Source organism: Rattus rattus, chromosome 1 (genome assembly GCF_011064425.1).
Source record: "Rattus rattus isolate New Zealand chromosome 1, Rrattus_CSIRO_v1, whole genome shotgun sequence".
In the NCBI taxonomy this organism is placed as follows: domain Eukaryota; kingdom Metazoa; phylum Chordata; class Mammalia; order Rodentia; family Muridae; genus Rattus; species Rattus rattus.
Genome location: NC_046154.1, coordinates 193582513 through 193606096, shown reverse-complemented (window position 1 = coordinate 193606096; position 23584 = coordinate 193582513). Strand labels below are relative to the sequence as shown.

General features: G+C 37.9%; 1 protein-coding gene and 1 pseudogene across 2 annotated transcripts in view; one reads left to right on the top strand and one right to left on the bottom strand.

Moving 5' to 3' along the window:
• Positions 1-2248: 2248 nt before the first annotated feature.
• The window catches only part of Zfc3h1 (zinc finger C3H1-type containing), a 54884-nt gene continuing 33548 nt past the window's right edge, over positions 2249-23584 (bottom strand). The window contains exons 19-35 of one of the 2 annotated variants that reach the window (XM_032912533.1): positions 22939-23040; positions 22619-22738; positions 21283-21466; positions 17377-17563; positions 15639-15827; positions 14712-14949; positions 12360-12465; positions 12081-12279; positions 10974-11068; positions 7510-7620; positions 7155-7259; positions 6866-7031; positions 5781-5881; positions 4254-4355; positions 3594-3633; positions 3268-3330; positions 2249-3137 (exon numbers count right to left, since the gene is read on the bottom strand). In XM_032912533.1, the coding sequence (XP_032768424.1) occupies positions 3000-3137; positions 3268-3330; positions 3594-3633; positions 4254-4355; positions 5781-5881; positions 6866-7031; positions 7155-7259; positions 7510-7620; positions 10974-11068; positions 12081-12279; positions 12360-12465; positions 14712-14949; positions 15639-15827; positions 17377-17563; positions 21283-21466; positions 22619-22738; positions 22939-23040 (2246 nt within the window). In that variant the 3' untranslated portion in view covers positions 2249-2999. Of the gene's footprint in view, positions 3331-3593; positions 3634-4253; positions 4356-5780; positions 5882-6865; positions 7032-7154; positions 7260-7509; positions 7621-10973; positions 11069-12080; positions 12280-12359; positions 12466-14711; positions 14950-15638; positions 15828-17376; positions 17564-21282; positions 21467-22618; positions 22739-22938; positions 23041-23584 lie in introns of both variants that reach the window. The other variant, XM_032912529.1, reaches the window with a different exon arrangement.
• LOC116909073 lies at positions 18942-20467 on the top strand (annotated as a pseudogene).

The following is a 23584-nucleotide window of genomic DNA, read 5'->3' as shown; positions in this document are numbered from 1 at the left end:
TTGAAAGCAACCCGCCCTAGATAATCTAGTGAGAAAAATGTTACAAGGTCCACTTTCCGTTAAAAGACAAATAAAAATATTAGGCTATTCTCTAAAATAAGGAAAAACACATAAAAATTCGGTGTAATCTATTACTTCATTTCCTTCATCATAGATAAAGCCCCATAGCATAAAATGCCTTTTGTGTCCTTCTCCAGATAAGGAAGAGGATGTAGGAGGCTGCAGTTCTCACTGATACTCTTCACCACCCACCCTCTCTCTGATTTGTCTCTATCTATAGACTTTATCATATACCATGTTAACCATTCCAACTTTAACCCAATATTTTATTTTGTTATTGTTGAAAAGACTTCATAAATGAAAAGAAACTGAATATTGAAAGAACAGGAGCCTTAATTTTAAAGTGTTTGCTATTGTTATGGAATGCTAAGGTGAGTTGTGAATGACAGGAGAAAGACCGACAGAAGCCATCAGCAGTAGAGACAGAGAGCACACACCTGTGATCACAGCACAGGTGAGAGAGGTAGTGGAAGGGGACTGCCACAAGTGTGAGGCTAGTCTGTAGGGAATTCCAGGCCATCCTGGGCTACACAGTGAGACTATGATTTAAAACCTGGGAAGAAAAGAGTCAATATTAGATACCTTTATGGTTTAGCAATTTGACAACTGATCAAAAAAGAAAGCAACTATTCCTATATGGTATCTGAATAGTAAATCCTGAGGTTGTTACAATGTACGCATGTGTATATTCTTTGTGGATGGCATCCAGAATTTCATGCAATTTCTACTAATTGGTAGAGCTCTCCACAAAACCAAAATCATAGGAGGAATGGTGTGTGGAAAATAGCTCTTGTGGGTGAAACCACTAATAAAGAATAAAAATTTAAAAAAAATATGGGGGCTGGAGAGATGATCAGCAGTTAAGAGCCCTCCCTGGCTGCTCTTATACAGTGCCTGAGTTTGATTTCTAGCACCCACTTTGCATTCCATAACCATCCATATCTCTAGAACCACATCTAACAGCCTCTTTCTAGTCTTTGAGGGCACTGCATGCACACTGCATGCAGACATATATGTGTATGTGTACACATATGTGCCCATACATATGGGGGCAAAAACCCATACACACAGAATTAAACCTAAGGAAAAAGTTTAAAGGTTAAAACTTGGCCCTGTCCTCTAAAAACCTGAGACATTTCAATAATATTACAACTGCTAAACTGTAGAGGAACCCATGGGGAGAAGTTGCATATGATGGTAGAGGAAGGTGCCTACTGCTGCATGTGTGTAGAGCAGAAGACAATTGGTGTTCTCTCCTTCCACTGTGACGCGGGTTCCGGGGACCAAACTCGGGTTATTAGCTTCACTCAGCCTGCATCTGACCTGCTGAGTATCAGAAATAATCTGCTAAGCATAAGCATGTGCCCACGGCTTTCAGATCACCAGAACAGGAGAGCCTTCCCGTGGACGGTATTTAAATACATGCAATGGAAGGACAGCCCTCAGGGATTTGTATCTTCTAATGAAACTTCTTTGGTTATAGAAAAAAATCCAAAAGCCACTGTTTTGATTTTTGGTTACATGAAGGACACTGGACAACTGAATTCCATCCTTGACACAGTGAAACAATATCAACTAGCAAATCACGTGTCACTCTGTAGGCACACAGTGAGTCTTCAAAGTACAGTTTTATTTTGAGTAAACACTGCACAAACAGAAGGATGGACTGATCTGTCTGTCTGTCATGTCGGAGCTGCTGCTCTGCTTCCTACAGTTAGGCTGCACACAGCTGCCTGGGAGGCCACACTTACTGCGCTGTGCAGTCATAACTACTTAGCAAGGCACAAACAACGAAGTAAACTAAACAGAAAGCAGCTTCTCTTTCCATGGCATATTTAACAGAGCCCAGCATGTTTTTAGGAAGATCACTCAAACTACAACTTGGTGACACTAACCATATTTTTGAGGACACCATGCTTAATGGTAGTATAAACCCATCTGCTCACTGTTCTCAAAAGAGAACGACGCCCGTGTTCACCACATAAACAGCCATTGGTTTCTGCTGTTTTAAATGAGAGAAGAGTGGCAGAAGAAAGCAATGGTGTCATGGGAAGAATCCTGGTTCCTACTTCCACCCTTCCCCACCAGAGTGAGAAGTGAACAAAGACAGCACCACTATTAAAAGTTAACTTATATTAAAGATATTTTGTACACCAACCACAAAGTAGTACTTGAATACAAAGCAGTTCCAATATTAACTGTTCTTTAAACTGTTAAACTTTATTATAAATTAAAATTTCTTTACAAAAAAAATTGCACATAATATTTGACCACTCTTAGGTTCTGATGCACTGGCATTTGCAATGGTTTCTTTATCTTCAAGTTAAACAGTCTCAGCAAGGAGTCCAGCACGCAGAAAGGGCAGTCAACAACCCTGCTAGAACATTCAAGTGCAACTAGCAGACTTGTGGCCATGGCAGCTACACTCTCCTTAAGATGGACTGCTTACGTCTAAACCCTGAAATGAAGAATCTCAGAGACTTAAAGGGGAGGAACTAAAAGGGACTGCCTGCTTTTTTACTGTAAACATGGCCCTGGAAACTAAATCCCAAACAAGAATCTCTCAGGCATCAGAGAGTGTCAAGTGGACCAGGAATAGCACAACATAAAGGTAGGGAAAGTAAAAAATGAAACCAAAAACAAAGTAAAATTAAAATAAACGTCAGTCGCTTCGAGGAGCTATACTTACGTACATGATGTTAGAGAGTCTGGCAGGGCCCAGAAGCAGGCCAACAGGGAGTTCATTTATCCGTTCCAAGAGTGTCACTCATGTTCATTGCTTCCGGTTTTACGGATAGGGCATTGTAGGAAACTTGATATGATCAATAATGCTTGTCTGCCTTACACAGACCTTAGCCAGGGATCAGCCTAATCTTGAAGAATCATTCAAATAATTTTGGCAATTATTATAAGGGCTTAGAACTGACTGCACCCAGTGTTCAGAGATTCTTGCTTTCTGTTTTGTTACTGTTTAAATTTAAGAGCTCATTTAGGCTGACTCCAATCTCTTGGCACTTGGAAACTAGTTTTCTCAGGTTATCAGTTTTACCTCCTTCTGATGCTTCAAACAAGAGTTGCTGTAAAAGACAGGGAAGCATAGAAGTAAGAGACAGCTATGTTTTGAGCATTTACCACATCAATGGATATGGCACATGCAGAAAATTTATAGGAAAACGTCAAGATAAAATAAAAGATAAAAAGCATTACATCTTTCCATAGTGATGCACAAAGAGGTAACTTCTGTAAGGCTCTCTGATATAAACGGTGGACCTATAAGATAGACAAACACACACTTTCATCAGAAAACATGGTGCACAAAACTTTCAAAAACCTGTCTGCTTCAAGGCAGAATTTACAATATACTAGCATTCAAGTTAAACATGGTTCTCTTGGGATTTAGAGATTTGAAATAGAGTGCTTGAAGGTTAACTTTTATCCTTAATCCTTTTAAAGTGAGAGGCAAACAAAAGGGGCAAAATAGCTAAAAGGAAAAGGAAGTGGCCCATCTGATAATCCAATTACGAACTGCTTACCTCTCTTTGTCCCTTTAGAGCAATCTCAGCAGCAATGGCTCTAAGGGAAAAAAGGAATATAGAAAAGGGGGAAAATTTATATATCTTCAAACAAAATGAAACACCAGCACTGGCAGAATACTGATTGTGGGAATCTGAATACAAAACTTCCTGAAAGTAACAGGCTAAACCTCCAAGGAGTGTAACCTACAGTGAAAAGAAAAATTCAACAATTTTTATCAACTTTACAAGAATAAAGCAGACCAGTGTTTGAACATGAGTAAGATTTATGGGAGGGGGAAAAAAAAAATCAAAATTAGTACTAACACCTTACAAATAAAAGCATAGCTATAAAAACATGTACAGACTGTAACAGGGGAAACCCTACATTTTAAAGATGGTTCTAAAGTGTTATATACACTTATTTGTTTGATAATATTGTTATCAAAATGTTCTCCCTCATTAAAATTATTATTATTAATATTATCATTAATCTCAGAAGCAGCTATTAATGAGCATTTTACTCGCTCTAGGTATTAAACCACAGCAAGTACCTAAAACAACTCTATACTATGTCTGTCTATGGGAGGGAATAAGATGCTATTTCAGATTTACCTGTCTGGAGCAACCCTTACAAATAAAAGCATAGCTATAAAAACATGTACATGATTGTTGCATTACATTTTCCAGGTGGCCAGGCATGTTGGTATATTATATGTAAACATCTTGGCTTGGAGTTTCAGAATCTGAACATTGCTTTCTTCCCATTCGTGTTGAAGTAGCCTGTAAAGTACATTCGGGAAAATGAACAAAGCATTCAAAGTGCAGGGCACCCCAATGCGCTCTACAACAGGATGTACAACAAGGCGCCAAGGTTGGCCAGTTAAATCCTAACAAGGACATACAGCAAACATTTATAGAATGTCTCTTGTGACAACTGTCCCAGGATCACAATGCGCTAAACTATTGTTTACAGCTATCCTCAACAACACAAAGAGCTCGTGTATTCCCGCATGCAGAAAGCAAAAGCAATCTCAGTACAGACTCCTCTACCCTAAGTGTTTTTAAGGTAATGACTCGACACATCAATATAATTTTAAAAAACTATTTTTCTTTCCTAAAGCAAGCATATTGAATATTGAATATTTCTGGGACTAAAATGAAATATAATAGCTAAGTGTTGAGCTCTTATTCTCCTGATGGGGAGAGGAACTAACAAAGGTAATCATAGCAAGAATGGACCAAAACACAAGTAGTATGGCTTACCCACAATTAAACTACCTATGTTTTAAACTGTTTATCATAACAGAAACTAGATTCAAACAGAAAAAAAATACAATCATACTTCCTACTTCACATGCATATCAAAGATAACTTTCTTTATTCAAATTTCCACCACTAGCTTCTGAGCATTAACACAGTTGTCATGAAATTTAATTCTAGAATAATATGGCTAATTTTCTCACAAACTTTGGATTATTTTCCAGACATATACTATATTTCAGACATATAGTATATATTTCAGATGCATCATAGCATGGAGAATGCACTTTAAAACAAAAGAGAGTATCTGATAAAAACATTAGCTATTTTATAAAGACAGCTCTACGGTAAGATGCAACCAACTCAGGGAAAATGACCGAGGTATTCGGTCACTGCAGTGTGCAATGCCTGCACAGTGGGTGTCCAAGCGTGGGCAGGGTAAAGTACTCTTAAGAGATTACCCTGATAGAGCAATTAAGTCACACACAGTGTTCAGAAACTCTTACTCTAAATGAATGTGGACATCCTAGGTCTGTGCTTAAACAGGATCTCAAACCTATTTGTTTTAAGTTTTAACAACAAAAAGTTAGCCTACTTTGTTATTCGTAAGAATATATTGGTTTTATGTCACCAACCCATGAGATCCCAATACCTGCTAAATATCTGAATAATTGACATGGAAATGTAATATTCCTTTAGCATGCAAAGTAGGTTTACTGCTTATGATGCATATGTTAGTAATAAATGGTATACAGTTCTCTGAAATGACCAGATTTTTTCCATTGTCTTTGTATGAAGAACTAAACGTCACTTAACAATTCTGAGACTAGAGTAGTATAGAGCCATGAGGAAAAGGCAGAATTACATACAGATTTATCAAGGTTTCAAAATTAATTTCATATGAAGAGCCTATACTACTGAGCTGAAAACCAGAATCTTTCTTACCTCAGTGCAAGTCGAGAGTTTGCTGGCATAACAGAGCAGAACCGTTCCAGGGTTTTGGAGTGCTGAGTCTTTGGAACACAGCTCAAATAAAAGAAAATGACCTGCGAAGGTTGAGCGAGGTGAAAATGAATGCAACTAAAAAGCAGACCCCAGTTACCTATTTAATGAAAAAAAAGGTCTTTAAGACACAAATGTACAAATTATAATGTGTGATTAACTATGCTAGCCACTTTCCAAATACAAAGTAGAGACTACAGTCTAGGGATGAGAGCCATGGACAAAGCACTGACAGGAAGCCAGGAGTCCGAGTTCAATCCTGAGTCTACCTTTACTTGCTGTGCACTGCTGGGCAAGTCAGAGGGCTAACAGTACTTGCCACATCTTGCTCATGGAATCCCCGTAAGAAAATGACTTAATGTCCATGTAGTGGTTTGAGATCCTGGGATAAAGAACGGCACAGAAGCACATCACACATTAATCAGTTATCCTGATGAGCAGCAGAACCATCCTACAGAGGGGGAGTGGGAGTGCACATCTAAGTCTGCACTGAATTTTAGTAAGCAGGAGCTTTTGGGTTACATTACATTGACTGAAATCAGACTCTGAGAAGAAACAAACCTGCTTTACCCTTTGTGAGGACGTCATTAATCATAGTTTACTATTATAAATGTAAATAGCACCTTATTTTCAGTTCTGTGACTCCCTAAGCCTGCATTTGCTTGACAGAAATTAGCAAGAGTAGCTACAATCAATATGGTTTTGTTGTTTTTCTATTCATTTATTAATTTATTCACTTTACATCGATCACAGCCCTCCCTCTCCTCCCACGCCCCCTCCACCTCACGTAGCCCCTCCCCTATCCCTAGGATATCCTAATTTTTACAAGGCCTAAGAAGGCACCTTTTCCTGGACTATGAAGAGTAAAGAACTGATCACAGGAAGGACGGTGAATGTTAGCAAAGTGGTCCCAGGAAAAGCTCTCAATATAAAATAGTAGTTTTGCTGTCTTTGGTAAATTTTCATTGTTATATACAGACATTTTATAACAAAACAAAAAAACCCCAAAAAAACCCTCAAATTCTTACCCGATTATGAAATTCATAGTTGGACCAGTAATCAGCACTGCTAAAAGGGATGGGGTATCGGGCAGGGACCGTAACCAAACATCTATTCACTAAGTCAGTAAAAAATTTGAATTCTTGGACTTTGTTTCTGGATCCAGCAGCTCTATTATTGGCAAAGACAAGATAACTGCCAAAAGAAAGACATTGTGCTTTAGAATAATTAAGCCAGTAACTCAGCAAAAAGATGATCACCCTTTCCCCACCATAGGATTATTCTAAAAATCCCTTTCTTAAACAGAGCTAAACTTACTCCATCCAAATCTTCTGCACAATATCAGACCTCATGGCCACCCCTAATGCTGCTTCATATGCTTCTATTGTCTCTTTAATACTTGACTGAAGAGGATGACAAAGGCTGCAAAGAAATGAAGAAAATAAGTGTTTAGTTTAATTTCGTTAGGTAAAGGAATGACAGCACACACTTTAAACATACAGACATTATTACAGTAAAGTCTCCTTGTTCTTGTCTTTCAGTAAATACAGGCTTAGCATCTCTTTGAATGTGCTTCAGTGACTCTTTAATACATCATAATTCAGAAAACATCAACTGTAAATGCAAGAGGTTTAACATGCAGCGTTCCTCTCCACAGTAGATAATGTCTCACCAGTAAATCAGCCATAAATAAGGGACTTGGTTGTTAAATACATCATCATCAAAATTTCCTTTACATAAGCACGCTGGAATGTCAAGTGGTCCTGGGATATTTAAGAGATACCTGAAAGGAGAAAATCCCAACATTGTATGAAATTATGCCTAGGCACACATGGATTAAAATACAGACATTGATAATCGTGAGTTTCAACTTAATTGAAATATTTCTACAAAAGAATGAACTTTTCTAAAATCATACCTGCTCAAAATTTTACTTTTATACCAATATGGATTAACTCTCCCCAAATAAGTTTACAATTTTATTCCCCAAATTAAACAAATCATCTAATTAAACCTTATTAGAAATAAAAGGACCAAATGAGATTGCAAAGTATCTGAAATTTCATAAAATCTGTACATTCTTGTAGGGGCAAAGTGCTACAAAATCTGTTATCCGAATATATATATACATACACATATACATACACATATAAAAGTTTAATTTAGACATAACAAATAAAATATTGCATACAAGAATTTATCAGAAAAAGAGCCATTTTCAAAGTATCAAAATGCTCTGAATTCTATCACCCCTTTCTTTTCAAAAGCAGAAGAGCAGTGTTTAAGAGGTCATCCTTAGAAACCTGAATAAGCCTCTTTGACTTTCACTACTTCAGCTCTTCTTCCAATGTATCTGAGTCTCTTTATGTGTAACATCAGAGTCATGGATTCATCTAATCTTGAAATGACAATCTAAATACAATCATTTACAATGGATTTTAAAAGGACTGTAAGGGAAAAGTTTTAGAGTGTTAGCCCAGCTTGTGGGAAGGCAGCAAACAGAGAGAGCATCTGGAGGTCGGGTTAGCATCCCCACTATCACAGCTGGCTCTATTACTTTGAGTTATCCAGGACTAAGGACTTTAGAATCCTCCATTGAAAAGTGAAATGACTTCAAATCTAATGTACATAAAACTGTATTATCTCTAGGGCAACTTTCTCAAAGTGAATGAAAACACCAAGGTAACTTTCTAGATTCATTTGAAACAAATAAAATAGTTCTTGCTGCTTGTCATCTTTATACTAAATGAAAGTATAATCTTTATGCTATAAAGAGTTGATCAAATCCACTTCTAGATAAGTATTACAGTGCTACATATTATCTTGAATACATTTCAAGCACTGATTTATACTAATAAACTAATTATTATATATGCTTAAAATATATATACATACACATAACAATGAACCAAAAATTATCTCATTACTGGCACTCTCTGAATATTTAACTCAAAAGACATTTTGTTTTCTCACAATGTAGCCTGGGTTAGTCTTAAACTCAAATCCTTCTTCCTCAATCTCTCAAGTACTTGTATCACAGGCGTGTGCCACTATGGCTATAGGCTTCTTAAATTAATCTTTGTGCAGACAAGTACTTTCCTATTATCTACATAAACTAAGTACAGGTGTCTTTTTTCTAATTCTTGGTGATATATGATTATTTCACAAAAGAATTTAATAAAAGATGTCAGTAAAAAAACCATAAGGTAATTTAGAGGCAATCTAGTTTCAAATTTTTATAGATACTGTTTTTTATTCTGCTCAATTAAGCTAGCATCAAGATTTAAAGACCTTTGATTAGTTACCAAGGCAAAATCTGGCATCATCCCTTTGTAAGCTAAACTAATTATCTCCATGCCCAAGGGTAAACCAGAGCACAAGTCTGTCAAGGGCTTTGTTTGGCCTTGAATTAGTCTTTTGCCAAAGTTCGAAAGCAAACCAATTTAATTTTAAAGAAAAGAAAAAAAAGACTGGGTGTGGAGGAGGGAATCGACTTCTAAATTCCTTCTATTTCTTGTCTGTTCCTCGACATTATCTCTCTCTCTTTTTTTTTTTTTTCCCCCTTTTCTTTTTTTTCGGAGCTGGGGACTGAACCCAGGGCCCTGCACTTGCTAGGCAAGTGCTCTACCACTGAGCTAAATCCCCAACCCACGTTCCTCGACATTCTTGTAACTATATTTATAATATTAATGTCCATATTTTAAGAATTTTTTAAAGGTATTGATAAAATGTAAAGGTCTAAATTTACAAAAACAAAACAAACCAGAGATAAACAAACTTTATTTTCAATCTGACTTGCTGGGAGGTGGCTGGACAGAGAGCTCAAGTTTTAAATACTGGTTGCTCTCCCAAAGGACCTAGTTCAACTGCTAATACCCAGGGCTCTGGATTATATTAGCTCTTTATCAACCCACAACCATCTGTAATTCTAGGTCCAGAGCATCTAAAGCCCCCTTTCTGGCCTCCTTAGGCACTAAGCACACAACATGATACACAGACTTAAGTGCAGGCAAAACACCTATCCACACAAAATTTAAACATGTGACTCGACATTGCATGCTTTTATTAAAAGGTAGACTAAGGAGAAAGGGGGAGGAGGGCAGCATCTAGGTAAAAGTATCATCTGCACATAAATTTTGACTTGCCACCACAAAACTAAGATTTTATTTTCACTTATCAGTATTTCCTATAAGAATTCTTTTAGGGAGCTGATGAGATGGCTCAGTGGTCAAGAGTGCTGGCTGCTCTCACAAAACACTAGAGGTTAGTTCCCAGCCCCAGTACAGGGTGCTGGCAACCGTCTGTAACTCCCAACACTCCTTCTGGACTCTTTGAGCACTATGCATACATACACACAGAGAATTTATAATTTAGAAATGTATAACAAAGTAATGGAGAGTATCATAAATATTTTCTTTTTGATGATGTTTTTCTCACAATCAGCAAACTGTAGTTATTTTTATAAATACAAGTTTACTGGAGCACAGACACACCCATTCATTTACTGACTTTTTTCCCATTACAACACCACAGCTGTGTAGGAATAATAAAACATAACCTGCAAACTGAAAACTATTTTCTGGTTCAAGAAAAAAGCAGTTGTTCCCATACAGAGAAATGAGGAAGAAGGAGGAAAAGTTTAAAGTCTTCCATTCTTTGATGATCTGAGTATCTCTTTCAATGTTGTGACAGAGCTCTCAGCAAAGTAAGGACAGTAACTACAGAATTATTGAGAAACTGATGGGTTGAGAAAAAAAATCCTCTACAGCTGTTTACTAACCATTTCATAGCCTAAATAGAGCAGGTAACTTAGAAAGGGCTTTTTGTTTTGGTTTTTTAAATTAACCAGTAAGTAAAATCCATTTTTTCATGTTATCACTGAGATTGTCTCCGGATACATCATTACTGCAGGACTAAACAACAATTAACAGGGTAAATAGAGAAGCTACAAAAGCCTTAGCTGTATGCTATCTTGCTTCCATTCCCTCATCTTCAGCCCTCAGGACAGCTCTGTAGGAGAGTACTCGGGATATTAAATAAGCAGTCTGAATGGAATCAACCAACAAGAAAATACTATCTTTCCACTGGCCTAAATTCTTTCTCATTCCTCTACAGACCAAAATTCCCACAACTTACCGAAATAAATCCACATTACTATACTTCTCAAAGCCAGGTTTAAAGAAGGATCCAATAAATTGTCTCAAAAGTGGAAGAAGCTTATCACCTCCGTTCTATAAAAGAAAGGAGGGACATATGTCAGGCTTGTATTTGATAAAGACTTTGACGAGATTATTTTTCTTGGTGAGATGGGAACAAAATGAGTAAACATGAACACATCCTCACTTCCTGTGATGGCTGGTTCTAATCGATAACCTGACATCACCTGGGAAGAGTCTCACCTGTGGATACTGTCGTAATTGTTATTTGATATGGAAGGTGCAGGCCATTGTGGCACCATTCCCAAGGCTGAGGACCCTGATCTATGTAAGTATGGACAGTAAGTGGGTACTAATAAGCACACATGCTCTTGAGTGTATGTATGACTCTCTGCTATTGAGCTTGAGTGTGACTAGTTGCTTCGGGCTCCTGATGCTGTAATAAATGGATGCTAACCTATAATTGTTGAGTTTAAATAAACCTTATCTTCCCCAAGTTGCTTTTTGTCCAGGTTTTCATCACAACAGAAATGAATTTGAAACACCTCTGGATTAAATTCAACTAACTATTAAATAATGTATCTAGTATTATCAAAGGCTCAATCAGCCTTTGATTAATCTAAGATCTTTTTTTTTTTAAGATTTTATTTATTTGTTTTATGTATGTGCGTACACTGTCGCTGTCGTCAGACACACCAGAAGAGGGTATCAGATTCCATTATAGATGGTTGTGAGCCATCACGTGGTTGCAGGGAATTGAACTCAGAACCTCTGGAAAAGCAGACATGTTCTTAACTGCTGTCCCCAGCCCCCACCAAGACCTTAAGCAGCTATCACATTTGTTGCTAATGTGGATACTTTGGGTGTAAACATAAATAACATAGTTTGTGCTCTTGAGGAGTTCTTAGAGACAAAAAGCCCTGTAAGCAAATGCAATGGTAAAACTGCAGGAAGAGCAGGAAAATCTAGTTTAACCTACAAAGGGCAGAAAGACCAAGAAGGCTATGCTACCGGGAGAAGTCACTGGTGAGGGAATACAAAATACAGAAACACCGTATTTAAGAAGCATGAGTAATTTTTGTTTTACCTGCAAGATGAAAAATTTGCAGAGATGATAAAAAATTTCCGCATTCTGAGGATTATTTTCAAATGCAGTAAGCCAAACCCATCGGGCTTTGTCATAACAATCTGTTTTCAAATACAAAGCTGCGAGGGTTTCCAATAACTGGCAGTTTGTGGGACAGGACTCCAATAAGCTTTTACAAAGCTCCACTGCCTCCTCATCCCTAAGAAGAAGAAGGAGGAGACGGGGCTAAGACACTGTGAGGACTGACTTTAGCAGAGTTGTCTGCTCATTGAGCTTTACCTCTCTAGGAGCTGGTGTAGAGCAATCATGTTTGTGTAAAGTGGAAGGCAGACCTCTGTTCTTTCTCCACTGGTAAGGGCCTCGTCTGTACACGCTTTCACGGCATCTACCACCAAACACAAAGTCAATCACTTCATGTCATACTGAAAAGACAGCAACATAAACCCATGTGTCTCCATTTAAGGACCAGGCCTGATTTCAAAAAGACCATAAGGCTTCAACTTCATGAATAGACTGTAAGTCCCAGAAAGTCATAAGACACCAGCTCTAGAAACAGACCATAAAATCCAGAACAAGATCATAAAATCCCCTCCCAAAGAACAGCCTGAGGATAACCACAAAAATGGGGAAATACCTTATCTCAGAATGGGCCATCTGTGCCTAGAGCCCTATCTCATCACATGGTTAAACATTCACAACATAGGAACACAGACCACTGACCTCCTGTGACCCCCTAGAACCCACCAATGAAATTTTAGAATACCTAATCCCTCTAAGAAGGCCTGCATGCCTTTGTCTGGGGTCTCCTGCCATTTTAGAGAAGGGTCCACCGCTGCACGCTGGTTGTTTCTGCACACTTTCTGAATCTGGGGTCCTCCTTCTATTACCAACTCTAAGACACCCTTCCTAGCCCATCATCCTCCTGTCGTCACTTAACCCTGACATCCACCCAAGTGCAGTGCTTCAGGTCTCACCACGCTCCTACACTTCCAGATACTACCTTACGTTCCTGTTAAAAGTAGAACCATCTCTTATGAGATTCCACTAACAATAAGCGGTATTTTTACTTAAATTAGCATCTGTAATTACCTTAAATTCCTTAAAACCCACTCCAAAAATAGAACCACAAAATTATCTTTCAATCTTTCTCTGATCACTTAAAGGAGTCTTTCTTTGATGTTTTACCTAAACTAGATTTTTTTTTTTCCTTAAAAAAAAAAAAAAAATCCCTCCCTGAAAAATATAAGGGTGGGTCCTTCAGCTGGTTTAACACCTTCTTTTGAACTGGTAAGGTCACTTTGCAGAACACCTGTACTCACCACCACACTCTCTGAATACTTGCATGAAATCAATCTCTCCTCCCACACACTCCTGGGGATGGACTACCACCATCAGGCTTGGGCTCATCCAGACTTCTCACTGGCCCTGTATTAGTTCTTTCCTTTCTTCTTCTCCACTCCTCTCCTCCCCTCTCCCCTGCCCTCTCCTCTACTCTCCTTCCTTCCTTCCTTCCTTTTTCTGATCTGCCTGCCTCTGCCTCCTGAGTGCAGGGATTAAAGGCATGTGCCACTGTGCCTGTTCTTACAGCTCAGTCACAGAAGCCCTATTCTGGTCTGTATAGAGTAAAGTTCAACCCCCTCCTTTGTCTTCCCTTTTTTCACTGGGTATTCAACAAGGGTTTACTAAGCACTTAGCAAATCACAGAAATTCAACCAAAGCCCTTAGGAAATACACAAACAAGCACAGGTCTGTATCTTTGAGAAGGTCACCTTGACACATTGTAGTTCTGTTTCATAGTTCAGCCCCAACTCTCACTTTCCTAGAACACGAAAACCTATAGTAATCTCCCCCTCCTGAGTTTAGAGTACCAAATAATTCTACAAATGACAGATTCTTACTTCTTACAATTTATACTACATACTAATACATTGTATATATATGGCCTTACATACTTCATAATTATATCAAATGCATAAACCACCATCAGGATTATATACTTACGCTAGGGAGGAGCAGGTTTTAAACTCAATTATATGTTCAATGGCAGATTTATGTTTAGCATATAATATTGACAACATGAAAAAAATTAAGGGGGCTAAAGAGATGGCGCTGCAGTTAATGGCACTGACTGCTCTTTCAGAGGTCCCGAGTTCAAATCCCAGCAACCACATAGTAGCTCACAACCATCTATGGTGAATCTGAAGACAGCTACAGTGTACTTATATATAATAAATAAATCTTAAAAACAAAAAAACCCACATCCTTACGAGACTGACAGAACAAAATAAACAAGCAAACTTAGCTCTACAATTCGATCAACTCCTCTAACCTGATTGTATTATCAGGAAGTAAACGTGCGCATGCAGATGCACATGCATTTAATAACAATACATTAATCTTGCATCCTTTGCCATAATAAAAAAAATTAAGCCACAATGTAGCTTTTCTGTTTCACAGGTGCACTGACCATCTTAAGTAACTCAGTAGTATTAAAAATACTTAGATACTAAAGTGCAATTACAAATTAAGTCACCCCATTTTTTGAAGTGATAATGAATAAGTGAACTGATGTTCTGAACAATGGTTTGTAATTTGTAATGCTTGATATCATAATTAATAAACATCACTTACCCTCAAACACTGCTAGTAATAAGTCCGGGTTAGTCTTGACATCTTGAGCTACTTGCCATGGCATTACAAATGGTTCTGTGTTAACAATCCTTGAAGGATTAGCATTAGATGGATCATAAAGTTTTGAAGGGAGACTATTGAACTCAATAAGATGTATGTAGGCCAGCCACGCCAGACACCGATCTTCTGTCCTAAGGTATTCAGCTACTATTGCATCATTAGCCAATTTTAATGCATTCTAGGGAAAATGAAAACATTTGGAAATGTTTTTAAATTCCCATCCACAATAAGATTCAAATCTAAAGAATGAAACTGAATAAATGATTCTTAAATATATGAGTGAAATTAAATTTCAAGATAGTTTCTCCGTGTGGCCCTGGCCACCCTCAAACTCAGAGATCCCTGTCTCTGGCTCCCAAGTGCTGGGATTCGTGTTGGGATTAACGGCATGCACCATCACCAACTGGCTTATAAGTGACATTTTCTATAGTCACCACATTTTTCAATGACAAATTTGAGATTACTCAAGTTTGATATAATAATGAAATAAAATGAAAAATATTAAGATCCCTTACACTTAAAATCTGATAAGTTAAAGACAAAAGAAGGAAAGAAGAAAAGAAAGAAAGACAGGCAGACTGACTGAAAAATCCTTTTAGATCATAGGTTAAGGCTTAGTTAGAAAGTGACTAACACAATCTTTCCAAGTAAACCCTATAAAAACTCAGTTTTTTTTGTTTGGTCGGCATAGGCATAAAGGCAGTATGCCAACCAAACAAAAGTAGAGTGTCACCACAACTTACTTGTAAGTGACAAGAGTTCAAATCCAAAGCCTCACTGTTCAACAGTGCTCCAGTGCTACTTACGTCTGAGACCTGTTTACACACACTGTGCAAAATGAGATTAGATACTATCATAAGTCTTTACCTGTAAAATCGCAAGTGCGCTTTGGCATCTCCCAGTGAATATATGTAGCTGAACTCTAAACAAAAGAGCCTCTAACAGCTGAAAGGACAGAATATCTGATGTTTCCCGTTTGGCTGCTCCCATCAGAAACTCTACCATCCTCTCACACACGTAATCCTTTTCTTCAAAGGTGCTTTCTAGGTGCAAAAACTGATGAAAATGGTTTCACATAATTAATCCTGCTTTATAGGAAAACACTACATATAAACTGTCATTCAATTAAGATACTGTCTCAATAGATAAACAATTATGAAAAGAGTAACTATAAAAATAAACCTACTTTCCAGTATAATATCCAGATCTGCCTTCTGTCACAGATTAGTACATAAAATCAGATGAACTAAAATAAAAATGTATTCTCCCAATCAACACCCAGAGCAACTGTACTTCATTTCTGAATCAATATGGTGAACAAGACCATGACAGAGATGCAGAGCTTACATTTATGACCATACACAATCTATGCTGATGGGGAATGTGACTCTTTAAAAATGAAAGAGCAGTGTCTGTGGATGGAGCGATAGCTCAGCAGTTAGAAGTTCAGGGTTGAATTCCCACCAAGCACACAGCCCCTCACAATGGCCTGCAATCCAGGCCCAGAGTTCCCCACAGTCTCTGGCATCCAAGGGCACCAGGCACACAAGGGGTACACAGACATACACTCATGCAAAACACCCATACATGAAATAAAAAATAAAAGAGCATCTGTATTAGAAATGTAAGACACCCTAAAGAACAAACAAATTTAAGGAAGAATGCTACTACTTTTGAATATGCCTTTCTCTGGAAAAGCTTGTGGTAATCAACAGCATCAACTCTAGACTGTTGGATTTGGAGAGTCTTTGCTATCCAAAACTATGACAGGTATAAGTAATCAATGCATGTATTAAGAGGCAATATGTTATCCCAAGCTTTGAGTTTCAGATCTGAGGCATGCTGGCCCCATAATACTGAGGAAGAAGGGTTACTTTAAAGCCAGGAGTTTGCCACAACCTAACCAACACAGGAAATCCTATCTCAAAGTAAACAAAGTAACTTTGATAAATCTGTTTATGGACTAGAGATATTACTCAGTGGTGATGTGGGTCTTATCATTTATAAGGATCTAGTTTTAAACCCCTGCTGATTTTGAAACAAACAAACAAGACAACTGATAACGCGTTCATCAGGCGTTACCTGAATTTAATGGTTCCTGAGTTCAGTAGACAGAAGTTCAGAAATTAACAAACATGAGTCTATTTCACAGATCTATTTAAGTTTGGATAAGAAAACTATTCTCTCAAAGAAAAGTCCAGTACTAGCAGAAATTACAAGTAAAACTTATTTTCATAAACAGAGATTTTTAAAAATTCTAGCAATCATAATTTTTCACAACCAAGGAAATTTAAAAGAATAAAATTTTTCATGTTTCTGAAACTCCCTTAACTTTGTCCAAATAGAAACTATATAACAATTTTTCTAATAACTTTCTTTAATTAATATACTTAACAACCCAATCATGTCTTCTTTAAATATTTCTCTTGTATATTCAAAAATCTATCCCTATAGAGAAGTGACAGGAACCTGAGAATTGGAGACATCAATCTACGCAGTGATAAAGTATATAGTCTATTAAGCTACCTACCAATTATTAAGATGGCCCCAAGGAATGATGACCATAGCATACATCAACCACATGGCTGACATCTTTTCTACTTACAGTACAAAAGCTTTGATAGTCAGGAGCATACTCAACAGCCGTTTCACACATTTCCTGCACCTCCTCCTTGGTCCCTCTTTTTGAGAACAATCTGAGGTAATGACACCAAATTTCTGGATTGTCTTTATTGTTTTCCAAAGCTCGAGCCAGTACATTTAAAGCAGAATCCAAAGATTCTGAGCACAATCTGTATGTTTAAAAGAAAATGCAGTGTTCACTGTAAGAGGCTGAGCAGCTCGGGCTGCAGTTCAGTGTAACAGCACATGCTCAGCAGACACATGGCACCAGGCTCAACACCAGCAGTGTAAAACACTCAAACACTTAACATCTAAGCAGGCTAATCAAATAAACCAAACTAACAATCTACTTTCTACTAGAACCTACAAGAAGCCAAGATCACTATGATACAAAGTATTTAATTGGGATTTTAAATCATATCTGTCAAAGCCAAAAGGTCCCGATCTCCCATAGACTAAATAATTTCTTTTAAAGTAGATATTCTCTGTAAGCATTTACCACAGATAAAAACCTAGTATAATAAAAGTATTTTAATTATCGACTTCAAATGTGTTCTACACGTTCATACTCAGCAATACCTTTTATGATTTATACTGTTTGAAAACAGGAAAGTTAAACAACTCTCTCTCTCAAGGCCAGCTACTGCCAACATAAAATATCAAAGCTTTCAATATAATAGTTCTTTTCAGCTCTAAGGCTTGCTATCTCTTAAAGAAGATAATTCTTTCAAGAACCTACTCATAGAGTAATGTATAGTTCTTTTGTCCTTTACTCAATGAGTCAGACAAGAAAGCACTGTAACTTACCCCCATGGAAATGACACATAAACAAGTTAAAAAAGACCCTTTTCAGGTATGTGTGGTTTCTCAACACTCTGCTGCTGTTGCTTTATTTAACAGGTTTTATACTAAGTTTTAAGATAGGTCTTTCCCAGGAGACTGCTTTTTAATAAAAGAAACTATTATACTTTAAATTTATATTATAAAGATTATTTCTAGCTTGCTCTTTACTATTAAAAAGCAGAAGAGTATGAAATTTGTAGCAGAAACTACTAGCTGTGAAATATATTACTTAACCACCCATGGAAAATAGACCACTTCCATCAGAATTTTAAAATGGCTAAAATAAACTTAAATCTCCATCACAAATTAACCTAAAATTTAACTTTCCCATCTTCACCATAATTTTACTAACATTTTCACCCCCTTTTTGGATTTTGAGAGAGGGTTTCACTATGTAGCTTTGGCTGGCCTAGAAAGAACTCACTACATAGACCAGGCTGGCCTAAATCTCACAGAAATCCAACTGCTAGGATTAAAGATGTAACCCATGTACATCAAACTTCAGTATAATTTACCACCTCTTATCCACTGAGCCATAAACACAAAAGGAAGTCCTACTCTTAAAAACTTTTCTACTAGGTTCACAACAATAGAATACTTTTGGCTTTGTCAAGAAGTAAACTAGGGAGGGACTCAAAACCAAGTATGGTCTTCCTCTTGGTCCCATATTGAACTCAAGTTGGAAGAGGTGAGTCTGGTCTCAAAATGGAGGGCCACGATCCAAAGGAACCAGAGCAGCTGAGGAAGCTGATTATTGGTGGTCTGAGCTTCAAAACCACAGATGATAGCTTAAGAGAACATTCTGAGAAATGGGGCACACTTACAGACTGTGTGGTAATGAGAGATCCTCAAACAAAACATGTCAGAGGCTTTGGCTTTGTGACCTACTCTTGTGTGGAAGAAGTGGATGCTGCAATGTGTGCTTGGCCACACAAGGTTGATGGACATGTGGTGGAACCAGAGAGAGCTGTTTCTAGAGAGGATTCTGTAAAGCCTGGTGCCCACTTAATGGTGAAGAAAATTTTTGTTGTTGGTATTAAATAGGATACAGAAGAATATAATGAGACTACTTTGAAAAGTATGGCAAGATTGAAACCATAGAAGTTATAGAAGACAGGCAGAGTGCAAAAAGAGAGGATTTGCTTTTCTAACTTTGATGATTATGACACAGTTGATAAAATTGTTGTTCAGCGGATGTAGATCTCTCCTGAGAGACACAGTCAGAATACAGCAAATACATAGGCGAATGCCAGCAGCAAACCACTGAACTGAGAACGGGACCCCCGTTCAAGGAATCAGAAAGGACTGAAAAAGCTTGAAGGGGCTTGAGACCCCATATGAACAACAATGCCAACCAACCAGAGCTTCCAGGGACTAAGCCACTACCCAAATACTATACATGGACTGACCCTGGGCTCCAACCGCATAGGTAGCAATGAATAGCCTAGTAAGAGCACCAGTGGAAGGGGAAGCCCTGGGTCCTGCCAAGACTGAACCCCCAGTGAACGTGATTGTTGGGGGGGAGGGCAGTAATGGGGGGGAGGATGGGGAGGGAACACCCATGTAGAAGGGAGGGAGGAGGAGGATGTTGGCCTGGAAACCAGGAAAGGGAATAACAATCGAAATGTAAATAAGAAATACTCAAGTTAATAAAGATGAAAAAAAATTGTTGTTCAGAAATACCATACTATTAATGGGCATAATTGTGGAGTGGAAAAGGCCCTTTCTAAACAAGAGCTGCAGTCTGCTGGGTCACAGAGAGGACGTGAAGGTGGATCTGGCAACTTTATGGGACGAGGAGGAAACTTTGGTCAAGGAGGAAACTTTGGTGGAAGAGGAGGCTATGGTGGTAGAGGTGAAGGCAGTAGGGGCAGGTACGGAGGTAGAGGTGGTAGACATCATGGATTTGGAGGTGATGGTGGCAACTATGGTGGTGGTCCTGGTTAAGTAGTAGAGGAGGTTATGGAGGTGGTGGACCAGGATATGGAAACCAAGGTGATGGATCTGGTGGTGGTGGAGGACATGATGGTTATAATGAAGGAGGAAATATTGACGGAGGTAGCTATGGGGGTGGTGGGAACTATAATGACTTTGGAAATTATAGTGGACAGCAACAATCTAATTATGGATCCATGATGGGGGCAGTTTGGGTGGAAGAAGCTCAGGCAGTCTATGGTGGTGGCTATGGATCTGGAGGTGGAAGTGGTGGACATGGTGACAGAAGGTTTTAAAATAAAACAGAAACAAACGGCTACGGTTCTCAGCAGGAGAGAGAGCGAGGAGTTGTCAGGAAAGCTGCAGTTACTTTGAGACAGTCGTCCCAGATGCATTAGAGGAACTGTAAAATCTGCCATAGAAGGAACGGTGATCCATGGTCAGAGAAGTCACTGCGGCTTAAACAGGAAGCCCCTCTTGTTCAGGATGCTCACAGCCACAGTTTACAAAAGTGCAGCCACTGACTAATGGAATGAGTATCAATTAGATGTACATTCTGAGGTCTTTTATCTGTTGTAGCTTTACCTTTTTCTTTTTCTTTTCATTACATCAGGTATATTGCCCTGTAAATTGTGGTAGTGGTACCAGGAATAAAAAATTAAGGAATTTTTAACTTTTCAAAAAAAAAGAAAGAAAGAAAGAGAAAAAGGGAAAAAAACCAAGTATGACAAAATCTCCCTCTAATTTCAGTATCTGGGAAGTAAAAAGAGGAGGCCCTGCTCAAGGGCACCCTCAACTATACAGCAGGTACACCAATCAACATTACATGAGACCCTGCTTCAAAAAAGTAAAGCACTGAACCAGGCGTGGTGGCCCACACACGCAATGTCAGCACCAGGAAGTCTGAAGCATGGCTGCGTGGGCCACCAAGTGAGGCTCAGGCTAGCCTCTGTTACAGTGAGACCCTGCCTCAAAAACAAAAGACCCCATTGATAATAGTAAGAAAACCTGATGACCATTGGTGAAGTAAAATAATGAGTAAAGATATAAACCTAATGACCACAGGTGACATAAAGATATAAATATTTCATAATAATTTGAAGCGACCTACCCCTCATTTTGATTCAAGTACTTGTATGCAAGCTTGAGCCAAAGCTGTACATGTGATGGATTTTCGAGTACACTTGCTTCTAAGTTAGCAATGTCATCAGTTTCACTGGTAAAATACCTAACATCGTCTGGAGTGACAACAGTGTCCAGAGCTGGAACATTTATTTGGTTCTCTGGTCGGAAGGCTGTAAGAACAAATACCATTAATTTTCTATCTTCAACCACTCAAGGAAAAAACTTTGTTCTCATCCCTAAAGATTCTAAACATCCCTAAACATTGCAGGTAATGACAGGTAATCAAGTGACTTTTCAGCTCTAAAGTAAAAGTGTCAGATAATTAACCATCCAAACCTAGACACTTCTAGAAGAAAAAAATATTTCAAGCATAAGGAAAATAAGAATAAATAGGACTCAGCTAATAAACTAGAAGTATGGTGTGCTGGTAAACCATACTAAGTTTATAATGCTAATTATGTTAAGTTTAAGTGATAATTCACTTATAATTCACTGATAATTGAAAAACTGAACTAAAAGTTAAAATGCAGATATGGTGGTGCACGCCTATAAACTCAACACTCTGTAAGTAGAGGCAGGAGGATTAGGTGTTCAAGGCCAGCCTTGGCTACATGAGACTTTGGCCTGAGGGAGGAGGAGAAGGGGAGGAAAACCATATATTAAGTTAAAATTTACAAAATATTTCTTCTACATCTCAACTACAGAACTATTACACAAACATATTATCTATGAGTCTACCTAGACCTCATTATTAATCCACAAATAGTGAAAACTAGAAATAATGAAAGATGTACTCAACAAACACACAGACACACACACACACACACACACAGACACACACACACATTTACTGCATGTCAGAAAATAGACTCCAAAATAAAGCAATAATGATGTTGTTGTTGTTGTTGCTGTTGTCATCATCATCATCATCATCATCATCATCATCATCATCATCATCATCATCATCATCATCATGTGCTGTCAAGGACACAGGCAAAGCAGTGATTTCCAACTGAGGCTGTGTTCACCCCACCAAAGCATGTTTGCAAATACATGAGGCATCATACTTATTAAAGAGTGTTCCTCCCTTTTATTGGGCAAAGAACAGTAATGAAAACACCCTGCAATGTCAGGATCAATTCTGCACAATGAATATTGAAATGAATATTACTGAAAACACGAAGGGCATCACATTTAGGACAGTGAAAAATACCAATGATACAAGTTTAAGAAAATGCATTTATAAACTAGGCTAAAACCGTCAGCATCCTGACGGCGAGAACACAACTGAATAATCCTAGATCTCAAATGGCGTGACTTACCATACTTAATTGGTCCTGTAGACTGCTCGTCGTCACTACTGCAGCTATTCTCTGATGCAGGTTTTCTACAAAACTTGGGCTTCCATTTTCTTTTATCTTTGTAAGTCGTAAATGGAGGTGCTAACAGAGATAGAAGATTGTTAATTTATGTAACTAGTATTTTTTTTATTGTTTTAAAGACTTTAAAAGAGCTACAGTTATTTGATCATGGTAGGAAAAGACAACATTCACTTTAAGAACATAATGTTAGCCTGCAGTCATACAGAAATGAGAAACACACATGTACACATATGCACATATATACATACATACATACTTACTATGACCTTTACTTTCATTAACATTGCTAACAAGGAGAACAGCCATCTGGTCCATTGACATTCGGTCTTTGTTTACTCCAAAAAGTTTTTCAACATATTTTTCTGAAAGTAATAAGGATACTATATTCATTATGAAAATGTGGCTGCAATAACTGTGCTAGTGAGAGATTACAAAGGAAAGAGTAAGACTTAAACTATGTATAGTACCAGTCAGTACCATCTATAACCTATCAAAAAGGAAAACCTGGGCTTTGGGATTTAGCTCAGTGGTAGAGCACTTGCCTAGCAAGCACAAGGCTCTGGGTTCGGTCCCCGGCTCCAAAAAAAAAAAAGGAAAACCTATGGTTAGCTTAATTACTCTGACAAATCCTTCCCACCATACCATAATATAAACTAGGGTTAGCAGTTCAGAAACTAAAATGAACTACATTATTAAGTAAAAGTAGAATCCAAAATGAAGAAAGACAAAGTAATTTCAGTGAATAGTGATGTTTTTAAAAAACTAGTAAATGTTAATTCCTTAAATCCAAAAGACTTATTATTTGGCACCAAAATCTGTGGAGAAATTCAACAACAGCAGTGTACAAGTGTTTGCTAGTAATCCAGGATTTCTACATCAAATTTTATTATTTTTTACTTCACTACA